Below are 15387 nucleotides of genomic sequence, written 5' to 3' on the forward strand. Positions count from 1 at the left end.
TGGTTCGTCGATTTTAGTGGCACAAGAAAATATTTGATGGAGTTGAGATAATGCCTTCTAATATAATAAGCAAAGTTAAATACTACCTCTCCGGTGACAACAATCTATTGGCAAGTGGTATGAAAACGCAGCTCATTAACACGATAGGTGTAGGGGATTGTGCTTCTCTCCACATAGACGGTTCATTTGATTCAAACACGTGCATTGCAGGACAGACTTTCATTATTCAAGACACTAATAAAAAGTTCACAATAGTTGAAGGAAGAAGTTGGGCCATAGAAAGTTATGATGCAAAGGTTCATGCCTTAGTGGTTTAAAAGCAGCTTCAACAGCCAATATAATTGATATTAGGGGTGTCAATTGAACAGGATTTGGTTCAATCCGATTCGGTCCAATATGAGTTCATTATGGACCAGGTCTAATACAATCCAATGAATATTTTGGACCATTTTGGTCCGATCCAATTCAATGTTCAGACCGTTTACTCTGTTCAAATTTGTTTTAATTTAGATTGGTTTCAACCCAAACTTGATCCATTAATACTTGTATTCTTATCTTATACAATGGACCAGATATTGGCTTAATCCAACCCAATCCAATATAAATTTATTACTGACGGATCAGGTCCAGTCTAATCTAATAAAATATTTTGGACCGGATTGATCCAATCCAATATGTTTTGTTAGTCCATCTAATCCATCCAAATTGATCTTGAACTAGACAGGGTCCAATCCAAAGCCGGTCCATTGACACCCATAATTGATATAATAATATATTCTAATTGTCGAAACTTTTAATCTCTTCACAATTCATACCAGACCAAGTTCATGGGTAAAACAGATGCACTGTTTAGTTTTCAATTCATGTAAATAGACAGTTAAATCCAATGGCCAATCTTTTTACTTTGCTCGTAAGGGTAAAGTCTTTTGTATGCCCAAAAACACATTTGGTGGAGTGTGTGCATTACGAACATGTCCAGTACTTGTCTCGGCGCACGGTTGGACTCGCGAATACGCTGTGCGGCGCGCACGGGACGGAATTGGGAATTCTCTTCCGGGCTCCAGCGAACATAACAGCTTGGCTTGGAACGCACGTGCCGGAAACCTCCTGTTAAGCTGTTATTCAGTACGCGTGCGCGCGCGCGCGAGAGAGAGGACTTCGATTTTCTTTTGTAGAGGCATTCATTTCAGTTGAATCAGACCATCCGACCCCCCTCCACCGGAAGGAATCTCTTTTAGCTTCTAGCACGACGATTTCAGCAATTCCGTGAACTCAAAAACCCTAGATCTGATACCTCACCTACCTCGTCTTTGTTCATCTGAATTCCTTACGTGGATGGTTATCTGATCTCTTCGTTTCGCTCTCCGGAGATTCTTCGCTGAGCATCTCAATTTTTGGAGTTTTCGGTTCTCGATCCGCTGGATCGAACATGCCGGTGGCTGCTTCTGCTATATATTTTCTGAATCTTCGGGGTGACGTTCTCATCAATCGTCTCTATCGTGACGATGTCGGGTAAGCTCATTGAATTTCATAAACGTGGTCCTTCTTGGATTCAAAACCTGTCTTTTACTACCACCACAAGCGAACAGAAATATGGACATTTGATAATTTTCTGTTAAATTTGGCTTAAACTGAATTATTATTTGGTAGTATTGATCATTATTTATGGTACGCTACTTTAATTGTGACTGCTTGTTCAATGCGGATTAGGATCTACTGTTTTTCGGTTTGATTAATAACTGCAACGCTTTCTAAAGTAGTTCATCTTTAGTTCCGTTGTCATTTAAACCTCTACATTTAAGAGTCTTCTTAGTCATAGTGATGGATATAGTTGGGCTAAGGTACTTCAGATAAGCTGAGAAGAGAAAAATTTGAGCCTCAATATTTTGATAAAACAGCGAATTATGGTCTTCAAGTGAACTGAGTTTCATGCATCGTCTTCTTTGAAATGCCATATGGATCACTTGGGAGTGGCTTTGGTATTTATATCAACCCACAAAATGAAATTCAAAAACTGAATTAACATGAAGTATTATTTCTTGTTGCAGATTTGCATTTCTCATAAGTCTAGCCAAACTTGTTGGAATTAGATTGCTGTGACTAGGTCAATTTCTTTTTTCATTAGTTCAACCTGCTCATTGGTCAAAGGGAAAACAATAGTATCTGAGTAGAAAAATGTGTTTTGGATTCGTTATTTGGTTTCAAATGTACTGGCCGGTGGAGCATTTTTGTTGCAGGGGCTGGTGAGGGGAGTAGGGGGAGGGGGAGAGGGGAGAGAAGGAGCTAGGGTTAAGAGGGCGAAGGGAGAGAGAAGAGGATGTTGAGGGAGAGAGAGAGGAGGAGGAGGAGGAGGACACAGATGGGTTTGAGTGAAGGGGGAAAGAGAAAGATGTTGAGAGAGGGAGTAGGATGTGAAAGGACAAAAATACCCTTTGTAGAACGTGCAAAGGGGTGTCATTGTCACCTCGCTGATACCATTCCCTAAAAGGGGAAGGCATCCACGTACAAGTACCGTTCTGGTCAAAGAAAAGAAAAGGAAAGAAAAGAAAAAAAGGCATCCACATACAAGCCTTTTGCTTTTATATATTAGATACCAGGTAGACTACAACCACATGTTGTTGCAAGTTAAGTAGAAAAATTGTATGATTTGATTTTGATCAAGAGTGAAGAAGAGAAGAGAGGAGAAGAGAAGAGAAGATTGAGATGGAACGAGAAGGAAGAACTTTATCTCCAAATTGGTAGTAGATGGAGTTGAGTTAATACAACAAGAGGAGATTGCTAGGGCCTGTGTGGAGCATTTCAAATCTATTCTGAGAAGGCCTGTGAGTAGAAGGGTGTGCGTAGAAGGTTTGGATTGGCCAGATGTAGGGGTGGAGAATAGGAGAAGGATGGAAAGAAGCTTTAATATAGAAGAGATCAAGGGGGCTGTGTTTTCTATGGATAGAACAAAAGCTTCAGGGCTGGATGGGTTTACAATGGCTTTTTATCAGGATTGTTGGGATATTTTGAAAGATGATCTCTTGCGGGTGTTTGAGGAGTTTTTCAGGAGAGGAATTGTCAATCCGGGTGTGAATTCTACATTTATAGCCTTAATTCCCAAAAAGAAAGATGCATCCCACCCGAAGGATTTTAGGCCAATAAGCTTGGTGAATAGCTTGTACAAGATCATTGCAAAAGTGTTGTCTTTGAGGCTGAAGAAGGTAATGCCGGATATCATTGAACACTATCAAGGAGCTTTTGTGAGTGGAAGACAAATTACAGACCATATTTTAATTGCTAATGAGAGTGTGGAGAACTTTAAGAGGGATAAGAAGAAGGGAGTGGTCTGTAAGCTGGACTTGGAAAAAGGCTTATGACTTGGTGGACTGGGAGTTCTTGTGGAAAGTTTTAACCAAATTCGGGTTTGGGGCTAGATGGTGTAAGTGGATCATGGGCTATGTCCGGAATTGTCATTATTTAGTGCTAGTGAATGGGGCAGTGGTAGATTTCTTTTCAGCTAGTAGGGGTATAAGACAAGGAGACCCCCTTTCTCCTTTCTTGTTCATTTTAATTGCGGAGGTTTTGGGGAAATTGATTCACATAGCAGATTCTAGGGGGCTCATTAGAGGCTGGAGGGTTGGGAGGATGGAAACCCCCCTCACACATTTACAGTTTGCTGATGACACAATTCTGTTTTGTGAAGGTGGTAGTGTGAGGTTTATCAGGAATTTAAAGTCGGTGATACAACTGTTTGAGCAACTGTCCAATTTGAAGGTTAACCTTGGGAAAAGTTGTGTAGTGGGGGTGAATTTGGAGGAGGGAGAGATCAGGGAGAGTGCTGAAGTGCTGGGGTGTGAAGTCACGGGGTGGCCTCTGAACTATTTAGGATTACCATTAGGTGATAATCCTAAGAGAGCTTCTGGAACCCGGTGATGGAAAGGTTTGAAAAAAGATTGGTATCCTGGAAAAAGAATTACCTCTCTCTTGGCGGAAGAATTACATTAATTAAGGCCACGCTTGCTAACTTACCCATCTTCTTCATGTCAGTGTTTAAAATCCCAGTGAAGATTGCTAGCAGATTAGAGAAGTTAATGAGAGATTTCCTGTGGGAGCTGGGAGAAGAGAAGAGGGATCATAGAGTTAGTTGGGAAATAGTGTGCAGGAGTAAGTCGTGTGGTGGTTTAGGGCTTGGGAGTATTAGGAGAAGGAATATGACTCTGTTGGGGAAGTGGTTGTGGAGGTTTCCTATGGAAAAGGAGAAGCTATGGGCTAGAATAGTGGCAAGTATTCATGGGTTGGAGCACAACGGATGGGATGCTGGAATCAGAGCTAGGATCACAAGCAATTCTCCTTGGAAAGCCATTCATGACCTGTTACCAGTTTTCATTCATAATATCAGGTATGACTTGAATTCCCACAACTCCATAAAATTTTGGGAACAAACCCGGGTGGGGAGCGCCCCTCTAAAGGATCAGTTTCCGTCTTTGTACGCTCTTTCTGATTTGAAAAATGAGCCGATCTCGTCTTTCACCACCCCGTCCTCTTCCACTTCTGGGATTGGGTGGAACTTGGGCCTAAGAAGGGATTTGAGGGATTCAGACTTCGATTGTATTTCGAGCCTTCTTGCACTTCTTGATAACGTTGTCTTAGACCCCACTAGGGCGGATTCTAGAATTTGGACACCTAACCCCAATGGCATTTTCTCTTGTGCTTCGTTCTTCAAAGTCTTAAGTTAGTCCACCAGTCCTACCCTGTCCCCTTTTCCTGTTGGTGAGGTTTGGTGCAGAGCTATACCTCCTTGGGTTGGTAGTTTTTGTTGGGAAGCCTATCTGGAAAGAATCAACACTGGTGATCTACTCCAAAAGAAGAGACCCAATACTTGCTTGTCACCTCGGTGGTGTGTTCTATGTAAAGCAGATGGGGAAATTGGTTTTCACCTAATGGTGTCATGCCACTTCGCGAGGTAATTGTGGGATTGGGCTTTCTCCTTATTTGGATGCAGCTGGAATCCCCCATCAGACATGCAGGGCCTTTTCGCCCCCTCCTTCTTCAAGCGGCGGTTAAAAAGGGGAAGGACAATGTGGAGAGGACTAAGGGCTGCAGTATGTTGGACACTGTGGGAAGAAAGGAACTCCAGGATATTCTCAGAAACTCAGAGAGGGACAGCAGATTTGAGGGCTATCATACAGTTTAGGGTGGTACAATGGCTAAAATCTCTAGAAATATTCACAGATTACACTATGGATGACATGTTGAGGAAGTGGGGTGAAATTGCAAGTTGCACGCAGACCAAGTCAGTAATGAGTGTGGCTTGGGCCCCCCCACCTAGTGGATTATTGAAATTAAACTTTGATGGATGCAGTAGGGGAAACCCGGGACAATCAGGGATCGGGGGTGTTTTTAGAGATGAAAATGGGGTCATCTCTGCTATGTTCTCAGGCTCAGTTGGAGTGGGTGGCTCCCTTAGAGCTGAGATATGTGCAGTTAAGGAAGGAGCCCGGAAAGCTAAGGAATTGAACATCAAGAAACTTATAATTGAAGGGGATTCAGAGGTGGTGATAGGGTGGCTGACCAAAGAACAAAATGATCTTTGGAAGTATAACAATGAGAAGAGGAAATTCAAATGGCTGGTGCGGGAGATGGAAGTTAAGATATGTTGGATTAAGAGATCAGCTAATTCCCTAGCTGACGGTTTTGCAAAACAAGGGGCAGAAAGGGATTCCTTGTTTTGGGCTAAGTTGTAATGTTAGTGTCCTTGTATCTTTGTATTTTCTTCTTTCCTTTCTTGAAGTTCCTTGTGACTCTTGGAAGATAAGTGCTTTTGTCTTCCACTTGTAAATTTTCTACTGATGAATTAATGAAAGTGTTATTGATAAAAAAAAAAGAAGATTGAGATCAAAAGGTGTAGCTGGCGGCGCCAGGCTTTGTTAGGGCGACAACATAAGAAATAAAAATAAGGAAAAGATAAAGTGCCCTTACAGTACATAACTAAGATTACATCACTACCCCCTCAAGTTGGGGCATAGATATCAATCATCCCCAACTTGTCACAAAGATTATAGTGCCGCATGGAGTTTAATCCTTTGGTAAGGATGTCTGCAAGTTGTTCCTCAAAGCTGATGTAGGGAGTGCAAACTTCTTCTTTTTCCAATTTTTCCTTGATGAAGTGTTTGTCAACGTCTATATGTTTAGTTCTATCATGGAGAATAGGATTGGATGCAATGTTAATGGCTGTTTTATTGTCACAGTAGAGTGACATAGGGTCACTGAGAAGAAGGCCCAATTCACCCAAGAGATTCTTTATCCATAGAAGTTCTGCCGCACCATGAGACATGACCCTGTATTCAGCTTTTGCACTCGATTTGGCCACCACACTTTGTTTCTTACTCCAAGTAACAAGTTTTCTCCAAACGAAGGCACAATAGTCAATAGTGGATTTTTTGTCATCAACAAAACTAGCCCAATCTGCATTAGTGTAAAGCTCAACTTTCATATGCCCATGTTTTTCAAATAGGAGTCCTATCCCAGGGAATGTCAGGTCTTGTCATGGATAGGTAGAGAAGTATGTCCACCAATCTTTGATATTGCTTTGTGTTTGCTATGGGCTCACCACTGCAATCCCCAAGCCTGTGGTTTACATCTATAGGAGTGTCAGTAGGTTTTGTTCCAAGCTTTCCCGTATCTTTCAAGAGATCTAGAATATATTTTCTTTGGTTGATGAAGATACCCTGATTTGAGCAGGCAACTTCAATTCCAAGGAAATAACGTAAAGGCCCCAAATCCTTCACTTCAAACTGAGTAGCCAAGAATCTCTTCAATCTCTGTATCTCTGAGTCCCAATCACCGGTGATGATAATGTTGTTGACATACACAATTAAATCTGCCATTCTTCCTTGTTCTCTCTTCACAAAGAGTGTGTGATCAGATTGGCATTGCTTAAAGCCCATCTGTTGAATTGCCTTGTGGAACCTATTGAACCAGGCCCCTGGAGATAGTTTTAAGCCATATAGAGATTTCTTCAGTCTGCAAACATTCTGCTCATTTCCCTTAGCACAAAAACCTGGAGGTTGGATCATGTACACTTCTTTAAGTCACCATTCAAAAAGGCATTTTTAATGTCCAGTTGATGAAGGTCCCAATCTAGATTTGTTGCTAAAGAAATGAGAACTCGAATATAATTCATTTTTGCTACCGGTGCCAAGGTTTCCGCATAATCAACTCCATACACTTGTGAAAAACCTTTTGCAACTAGCCGGGCCTTGTACCTCTCCACTGTGCCATCTGCCTTATGTTTCACAGAGAATACCCATTTGCACCCCACAAGTTCCTTTCCCTCAGGAAGATCTATCAACTCCCACGTGCCATTTTTGTGAAGGTCATTGATCTCCTCCTTCATTGCATCTGTCCACTCTGGAATAAGTAAAGCTTCTGCAACACTTTTAGGAAGGGAAACACTGTCAATAGCATAGAGGAAAGCACGGAAAGAGGGTGAAACATTCTCATAGGATAAGGATTGAGCCATTGGGTGGTGTGTGGTGCATGATTTGACACCCTTCCTCTTAGCAACAGGAAGGTCCAGATCACAATTAGAAGTATCAATATCAATGGGTTCAGGGACATTAACTGGAACAATAGTACTTGGATGCAGTGATGGATTCAACCCCTGAGAGTTCGATGGCATAGGTTGCACAACTTCAGGTTGTTCTGTGTCTATTGAACTTTGTTGACCCCGGCCTTGACTTTTGTACTGCTGTCTACGAAAGATTCGAAATGGAGGAGGGTCAGGAGGAGAAGACAACAAAACCTGTCTTTGTTTCTCCTCACTTGGACTCTCCCCCTGAGGAGAAATAGGGAAGAAAGACACATCTTCAAAGAAAGAAACATCCATGGATACAAAATACTTTTTGGAAATAGGATCAAAGCAACGATAACCCTTTTGGGAAAGGGGGTAGCCAAGGATAGCACAAACAGTGGCTTTGGGATCTAGCTTATTGCGGGTAGGAGACAAATCATGGACAAAACATTTACACCCAGAGACACGCATAGGTATAGGAAACAATGGATCAGTAGGGAAGATCAGCTGATGAGGGGACTTGTATTCCAAGAGACGAGATAACATCTGATTGATAAGATAAGCCGCAGTCATAACAACATCCACCCAAAATCTTTTGGGAGCATTCATGTGTATCAACAACCCTCGAGCAACCTCTAGACGATGACGATTCTTTCTCTCTGCAACCCCATTATGTTGAGGGGTTCTAGTACAAGAGCTACGATGAAGAGAGCCACAAGTTTCAAAAAATTTAGTGAGGTCACCATGAAAGTACTCTTTGGCATTGTCTGATTGGAAAATTTTAATCTCTGTCTGAAATTGTGTGTATACCATACATTGGAAGGCTTTCACAAGTTTAGGAACTTCTTCTCGTGAGTGCATAGGGTACACCCACGTGTATCGAGGGAAGTCATCAATGAAAGATATGAAGTATCTGTAGCCATTCTTCGTTGAAATATTTACATGTCCCAAAACATCAGAATACACAATGGAAAAAGAAACATTTGATCTTTTATTATGTAATGGAAATGAAGTTCTACAATGTTTACTTAGCTGACACACTTGACATTGAAAATCGTTAACTGACACAGACTTAAACAATTCCGGAAACAAGTACTATAAAGACTCAAAGGACATATGACCCAAAGGATTGTGCCACAAAGTAACATGACTTTTATTTGACTAATTCAAAGACTTTAAGGCCACAAGACCAACTTTATTCTCCAGCACATAGAGACCATTCACCATGTTCCCTTTTCCAATCGTCATCTTGGAGGCCAAATCATAAAAGACACAAGATTGAGGAAAAAAGGTTACTGAGCAATTCAAAGAGTGTGTAATGCTACTAATAGATAGCAAATTAATAGGCAGTTTTGGAACATGTAAAACATTTGATGGAGGTAAGCCAAATGGCAAAGGTATAGATCCTCGATCAGCAATGGAGGAGAAGGATCTATCAGCTAACCTCACTTTATCTTTGCTAGAAAGAAGGGTGTATGATAGGAAAAAAGTAGACTTACCAGTCGTGTGGTTGGAAGCGCCAGAATCAATATTCCATGGAGATTCGAAGGTATCAGTAGACACATGGAATGCATAAGCTAAGTTACCCGAGGAAGAAGCAAAAGGGGTTGAAGGAGTGGGTTCAGAATCTGCTTGTGTGAGAGCCCTACCATATTGCTCCAAATGGTCACGGAAGACAGAGATAATAGTTTCCTTGAGATCATACCTTGGGGGGCGATCCTGAGAATTCACAGTAGTTCCTTCACTCTGCGACTCATGAGAGGCCAAGTTAGCTGAGGTGAACCTCTTCTGATTTGGTTTCTTGTTCTGTTATTCAGCTGATTTCTTATTTAGGTCTTGTGCCCACTTCGGCTTTCCATGCAATTTCCAACATATCTCCCGTGTTTGTCGGGATTTTTGACAGTGAGTGCACCACATGGTCTCGCCCTTCGGGGGAATTCATGGCAAATTTTCTACTTTCCTCGGATTGAACTAGAGCATATACCTCTTGGATAGAAGGAAGGTCCTTACTGCCCAAAATTTGAACTTGAATGGGTTCATACATAGGATTAAGCCCTAACAAAAAAGCAAACACCCGCTTCTGTGACACTAACTGTTTGTAGGCTTTGGCATCCTTTTCACTCTCCCAGTCAATGTTCTGATAGTAATCTAACACTTTCCAGATAGATGTGAGGGTAGAGTAATAGGTGGATAAACTTCTTTCCCCTTGTTTACATGTTACAGACTCGGCTTTCAATTGATGGATTCTAGCATAGTGTCTCTGCTCGGAGTAAGTTGGCCTTGCTTGTTCCATATTTCCTTGGCTGTCTCAACCCACATAAAATTCTGCTTAACCGATGGTAGCATAGTAGTCAAAAGCCATGACATAATCATGCAGTTTTCCTGGTCCCACTTATCATATTCAGTAGTACTAGTCCTAGGTTCCTTCACTTTTCCATTGATATACCCTGCCTTACCCCGGTCTGTGATGTACGGCCACATCTCCTTAGATCACGTCAAATAATTTTTGCCATCTAAGGGAGTAATGGTCGTTGGAAGATCATAGAATCAGGACTGTCGTTCATTCCTCCTTGATTAAAAGTTCCAGAAGTTGCAGAGTCTTCAGAGGCCATAACAAAGGCTGCTGGCAGAAGTTTCAGACCTACAAGCCTTCTCCCGCAGTCCACACACAACCCCCACTGTAAGATTTAAAGTCAAATTGCAGTCACAGTAACACAGCACCTTCTGTCACAGATTTACAGGTCTAACTGACCTCACAAGGGCTAGTTTAAGCCACACATAATATCTACATTTCTGCTGATGTATTTCTCCATCTGAACCAGGTCACACATGACTTACACAGGTTCTTCACCCACACAGTTTTGGATCACCGACTCACAGAAGTCATTAAACATGCCTACACCATTCGGCTAGGGCAGATTTTAGTATGTTCTTGGTAACAATACCAAGAGCCAATGATAAAAAATCACTTCAGTCTAGGTTCCTGATCAGTTCGACTGATTTTTGGAAGTTACAGTCCAGAGAAGAATGGGAGAGAAGAAGAAAAAACAGTCACTGACCTCTAGAAAAACTCAGTCAGTCATCCTTCAATCTCTGAGTGATTTTCTTTTCAGTTTCTGTTTAAAAATAATAGAATAGGGTCCAGCAACAGTTCTCAGTGCAAGGTCAAACCAAGGTTCAAAGTATCGACACGTATCGTTCCGGCACCCCACCGATACACCCCTACAGTGGGTGTACCGGTGGTCTGACCGGTTCAGGGTGTGGCGAGGACCTAAACCGGCTCCCCTGAACCAGTTGGCAAAAAAAACCCACCAAAAGGAGTATCGATTTGCCTGATACGCCCATACCGGCGTATTGGGCGTATCAATATTTTGAACCTTAGGTCAAACTAGTTTTCCCATTCTCAGTCCAGGTATGTGATTGGTAAAACCGATCAGAAAAAAACACCTTTTACAGAGTGCTGTCTTGCTCTGATACCATGATTTCGATCAAGAGTGAAGAAGAAGAAGAAGAAGAAGAAGAAGAAGAAGAAGAAGAGAGGAGAAGGAAGAGAAGAAAAGACTAAGATCAAAAGGTGTAGCTGGCGGTGCCAGACTTTGTATTTATATGTTAGGGTGACAACATAAGAAATAAAAATAAAAGAAAAGACAAAAGTTCCCTTGTGACACATAACTAAGATTACATCATGATTAAATTAAGTTGAGTGTCCTATTAGTTGAACCCTTGCAAGTCACAAGTGAATATTTCCCATAATAGAAATGTAACCAATCATTATATTGACATACACACAGTTTAGCTTTTGCTTTCTCATAATTTCCTCAGAACATAGCTAAGTTATTGACTATTAAAGATATTTTGCAAAAATTGTTGGATTTTTTGGTGGCTTTCAACTTCTTCTTCTTCTTTTTTTTTTATCAATAACAACTTCAGCAATTTTATTAAAATATCACAAGAATAGTTACAGCAAGGAAGTCAAACACTCTTATCTTCCAAAAACAACTTAAGTTCTCAAAGAAAGAAAAGGAAAAGAAGAAGCAATTTAGTTACAACTTAGCCCAAAACATTACATCCCTTTCTATCCCCTATTTAGCTAGCCCATCAGCTATAGAGTTAGCTGTTCTTTTAACCCAACTCATCCTGATTTCCATTTCCTGCACCAGCCACTTGAATTTTCTCCTATCTTTGCTGTATTTCCATAATCCACAGTTGTCTTTCCTCAGCTACCCTATCACCACCTCCAAGTCCCCTTCAATTATGAGTTTTCTGACATCCATCTCCTTAGCTTTCTGAACTCCTTCCATAACTGCCAAGATCTCAGCTCTAAGAGAATCCCCCACTTCAATTGGACCTGAGAACATGGCTGAAATGACCCCGTTCTCATCCCTAAAAACACCCCCAATCCCTGATTATCCAGGATTCCCCCTACAGCTCCCATCAAAGTTCAATTTTAGGAATCCAGTCGGTGGGGGTGTCCAAGACACTTACAACTGATTTGGACTTCATGTAGCTTGCAATCTCACCCCACTTCCTCAACATGTCATCCACTGTGTAGTCTGTGAATAGCTCTAAAGATTTTAGCCACTGTACAGTCCTGATATGGATCACAGCTCTCAATTCTTCAGCCCCTGTCTCTTCTTCCGAGAAGATTCTAAGATTTCTTTTCTTCTTTTTTTGAGTAAAGGTAATGTATTATAGGAAATTGAACAAAATATACAAGGCCCTGTTCAAAAAGAAATTGCACAGGCCCTGTTCAAAAAGAAGTGAAAAGTTTATCTTTTAGCTGTCTGTGAATTGCTTCCCATGAGTAAATTCTGCCCTATAAGCCTTTTAATATCGTATCTACTGTATTGTGTTTATTTTAAAAAATTCTCCCATTTCTCTCTGTCCATTTTCTATAACTGGAATTACTTCCCAAAGACTTTCCCTTTCTTGGACAAACCATTCAACTGCCAGCACCACAAGAGAGATTTCAAATCCTTTGGGAAACAGAAACTAACTTCAAACAGCCCCAAAGCTTTCACCCAAACCATTCTTGCTAGCTTGCAGTTGATGAATAAATGCTCTGCATCCTCTGAGGCCACCCTCCACATACTACATATACTTGGCTCCACCATCATTCTCCTTGCAAGCAAATCTGCTGTTAGACATTTTCCAAGAGTGCTGTCCATAACAAAAGGGCTACCTTGAGTGGCACGACTGTTTTCCAAATCTCTGCTCCGGGAATCTCTCCTCTCCCTCACTTCTTAGGTTATTATAAAAGGGACTAACAGAAAAGGCTCCTGAGCTTTCTCCCAACCAAATTCTTCTATCTGGCCTAGAGATATCTGGTCTGATGGAACTGACTGCTTGCATCATTTTCATCTATTGAGCTATTTCCCAGTCATTCAGATTTCTTCGAAAAGTGCGACACCAGTCGCCTGCAGTTCTGTCATGAGAGAAAACCTCTTCAACCAAGCAATCTTTATTTTGAGCTATATCTTAAACAATGCTGGAAATTTCTCCATCAAAGGTTGGTCACCACACCACAAGTCCCTCCAGAATTTTCACCCTTGAGCCATCTCCAACTTCAAACTTAGTTCCCTTTTTAAAATCTGGTGCTGATTTCTTTATGCCTTTCCAAACTGGACACCCACCCATAGGAGATGCTGGTTTCACCCAGATCCCAGCTGAAATTTCTAGAGCCATATTTTGCCAAAATAACTTTTCTCCACAAGCTGTTAGTCTGCTCATTCCACCACCAAAACCACTTGTCCAAACAAGCGAGATTAAACTTTCTTAGCTTTCTCACTCCTAGACCGCCATCTTTTATTGGACTGCAAACCTTACTCCACTTAACTAGGTGAATTTTGGGCTCGTCCTTCCATCCCTTCCACAAGAAGCCTCTCATCCTCTTCTCAATTGTTCTAGCTGTTCCATCTGGAATTGAGAATAAAAAAAGCAGGTATGTTGGTAGCAATGACAACACACTTTTTAATCAGAGTGAATTTCCCTCCTTTTGAGAGCTATATTGTTTTCCACAAAGCCAGCTTCCTCTCTATTCTCTCCACCACTGGCTCCCAGATCTTCTTTGAAATACATCACTCTCCTAGAGGCGACTTTCAACTGAATATGCACAAAAAGCCCTCTGGTATCATCATCATCATCAACATCACACTTGAGTACACTGTTGATGGTTGACCATGGTGATTCAAAAGAGCCCAGATCTCCTGCATGCTAAAACTCTGCGCACATAGCATCCAGCCACACCTGTACATGTATGTTAAATTCATGAGAGATGTTCCCAATGTGCGGTTGGATTGCCATGCTTGCAGAGCGTGTGCAGAGTTTTTGCTTGCAAAGAATCCTGTTGTGATTCAAAATAGTGTTAAACTTATCAACTCCAGGGGGAGATCTAGACATCTTAAATTATAGGCAAGTGACATGGCAACATCTATGATTTTATTATGATTATTGGTATATTGATAAATAGTAAACCCGATATATTATATGGTATCTTTTGATGGGTTTCCATCTTTGGTCAGTGTTTTAAAAGGTGCCCCTCAGGGGAGGTATGCCTAGATTCATGGGTAAGACTCATTTTTGTGGCATGTACCTCACCTGAAACCAGGTTTGCCTCACCAGGCTTGTTACGTTTTGATGATTTAACCTTGACTCTGAAGTTTGTACATGTGATTTACCATATTGTTGGTTGTAGTTGCAATTTTCAGAGTTTTAATAGATTAACCAATGTAGGACTTGAATGTACAAGGCTACAAACTTTTGTGTTAATAAGATGATTCTCTAGCCAATTGAACTGATATGATTTTTGAAATATTTTACTTCTTTAAACTTGGTGGTTTTGTTTAGTTGAAATAGAATCTTGCCTGTTGCATGGTGATGTTTGTATAAGTTGAAAGAATAGGGGTAATTGGACTTGTCTTGCTTGAAGATAAAGCATCTACTTTTCTTACGGATGTTGTGTTACAATATGTCAAGTTGTTATGTCTTTGATTATCATATTTATTTCTGATAAAAATTTGGTTTTATTTCTGTCATACATGCAACTTTTAATACCTTTTGTTTTATTTATCCATCTGTTCAATCTTATATCCTAGATTCTGTTGGTGGCTGCATTTTGTATTTAGAATTTCTATGTGCATTTTATCTTTTTCTGGAGTTGCATAAACATGTTTTACTAACTTTAGTGCTTCTTTCAGTGGAAACATGGTGGATGCATTTCGTATGCATATAATGCAAACAAAAGAACTTGGTACTTGTCCTGTTAGACAAATTGGATGTTGCTCTTTCTTTTACATGAGAATCAGCAATGTATATATTGCCATTGTTGTCAGCAGCAATGCCAATGTGGCTTGTGCATTCAAGTTTGTTGTTGAGGTAATTGTTCATATTTCTATTCTTACATTTGTGATTTCTATAATGACACCTGTAGTTTCCATGAAAATTTGGGAGCATTTTGCAGTCCTAAAGCATGTGAATTGGAAATCTAGAGTAAGGCCAAATACTATTGTAGCCATCCATATCAGAAATTCCATTTCAAGATGCATATTGGAGACACATTAAGTCATATATTTTTTTTGTCTTGATGAGTAATCTATTTTTTAAATGTGTGAGAATATATTATATCTATACAAAAAGGGGCCAGGCAATCACCCCAACAAGCTTTATAGTTTGTTACTCTATGTCCCCAAGTGGCCAGCCAACGAAAAAACAAAACCCCTTCTTTTTTGTTAACACTTTCAGTACCAAAGCTCAATCTATTAAGAAACTACTGGTATTTGTATAAATGTGAGAGAAGAAAGCCTTTCCATATTTTCAAAAATCCTAAGGCTCCGTTT

General features: G+C 40.7%; 1 protein-coding gene across 2 annotated transcripts in view; it reads left to right on the forward strand.

The window, feature by feature from the left end:
- The first annotated feature begins 930 nt into the window (after positions 1-930).
- LOC148848505 (AP-2 complex subunit mu-like) overlaps positions 931-15387 on the forward strand; it is an 80330-nt gene continuing 65873 nt past the window's right edge. Inside the window, exons 1-2 of one of the 2 annotated variants that reach the window (XM_088949694.1) lie at positions 931-1512; positions 14749-14926. In XM_088949694.1, coding sequence (XP_088805820.1) covers positions 1430-1512; positions 14749-14926 — 261 coding nt within the window. In that variant the 5' untranslated portion in view covers positions 931-1429. The remainder of the gene's footprint in view (positions 1513-14748; positions 14927-15387) is intronic. The other variant, XM_088949695.1, reaches the window with a different exon arrangement.

This window comes from Nelumbo lutea, chromosome 6 (genome assembly GCF_056320005.1).
Source record: "Nelumbo lutea isolate HS-2025 chromosome 6, American lotus-T2T, whole genome shotgun sequence".
NCBI lineage: Eukaryota > Viridiplantae > Streptophyta > Magnoliopsida > Proteales > Nelumbonaceae > Nelumbo > Nelumbo lutea.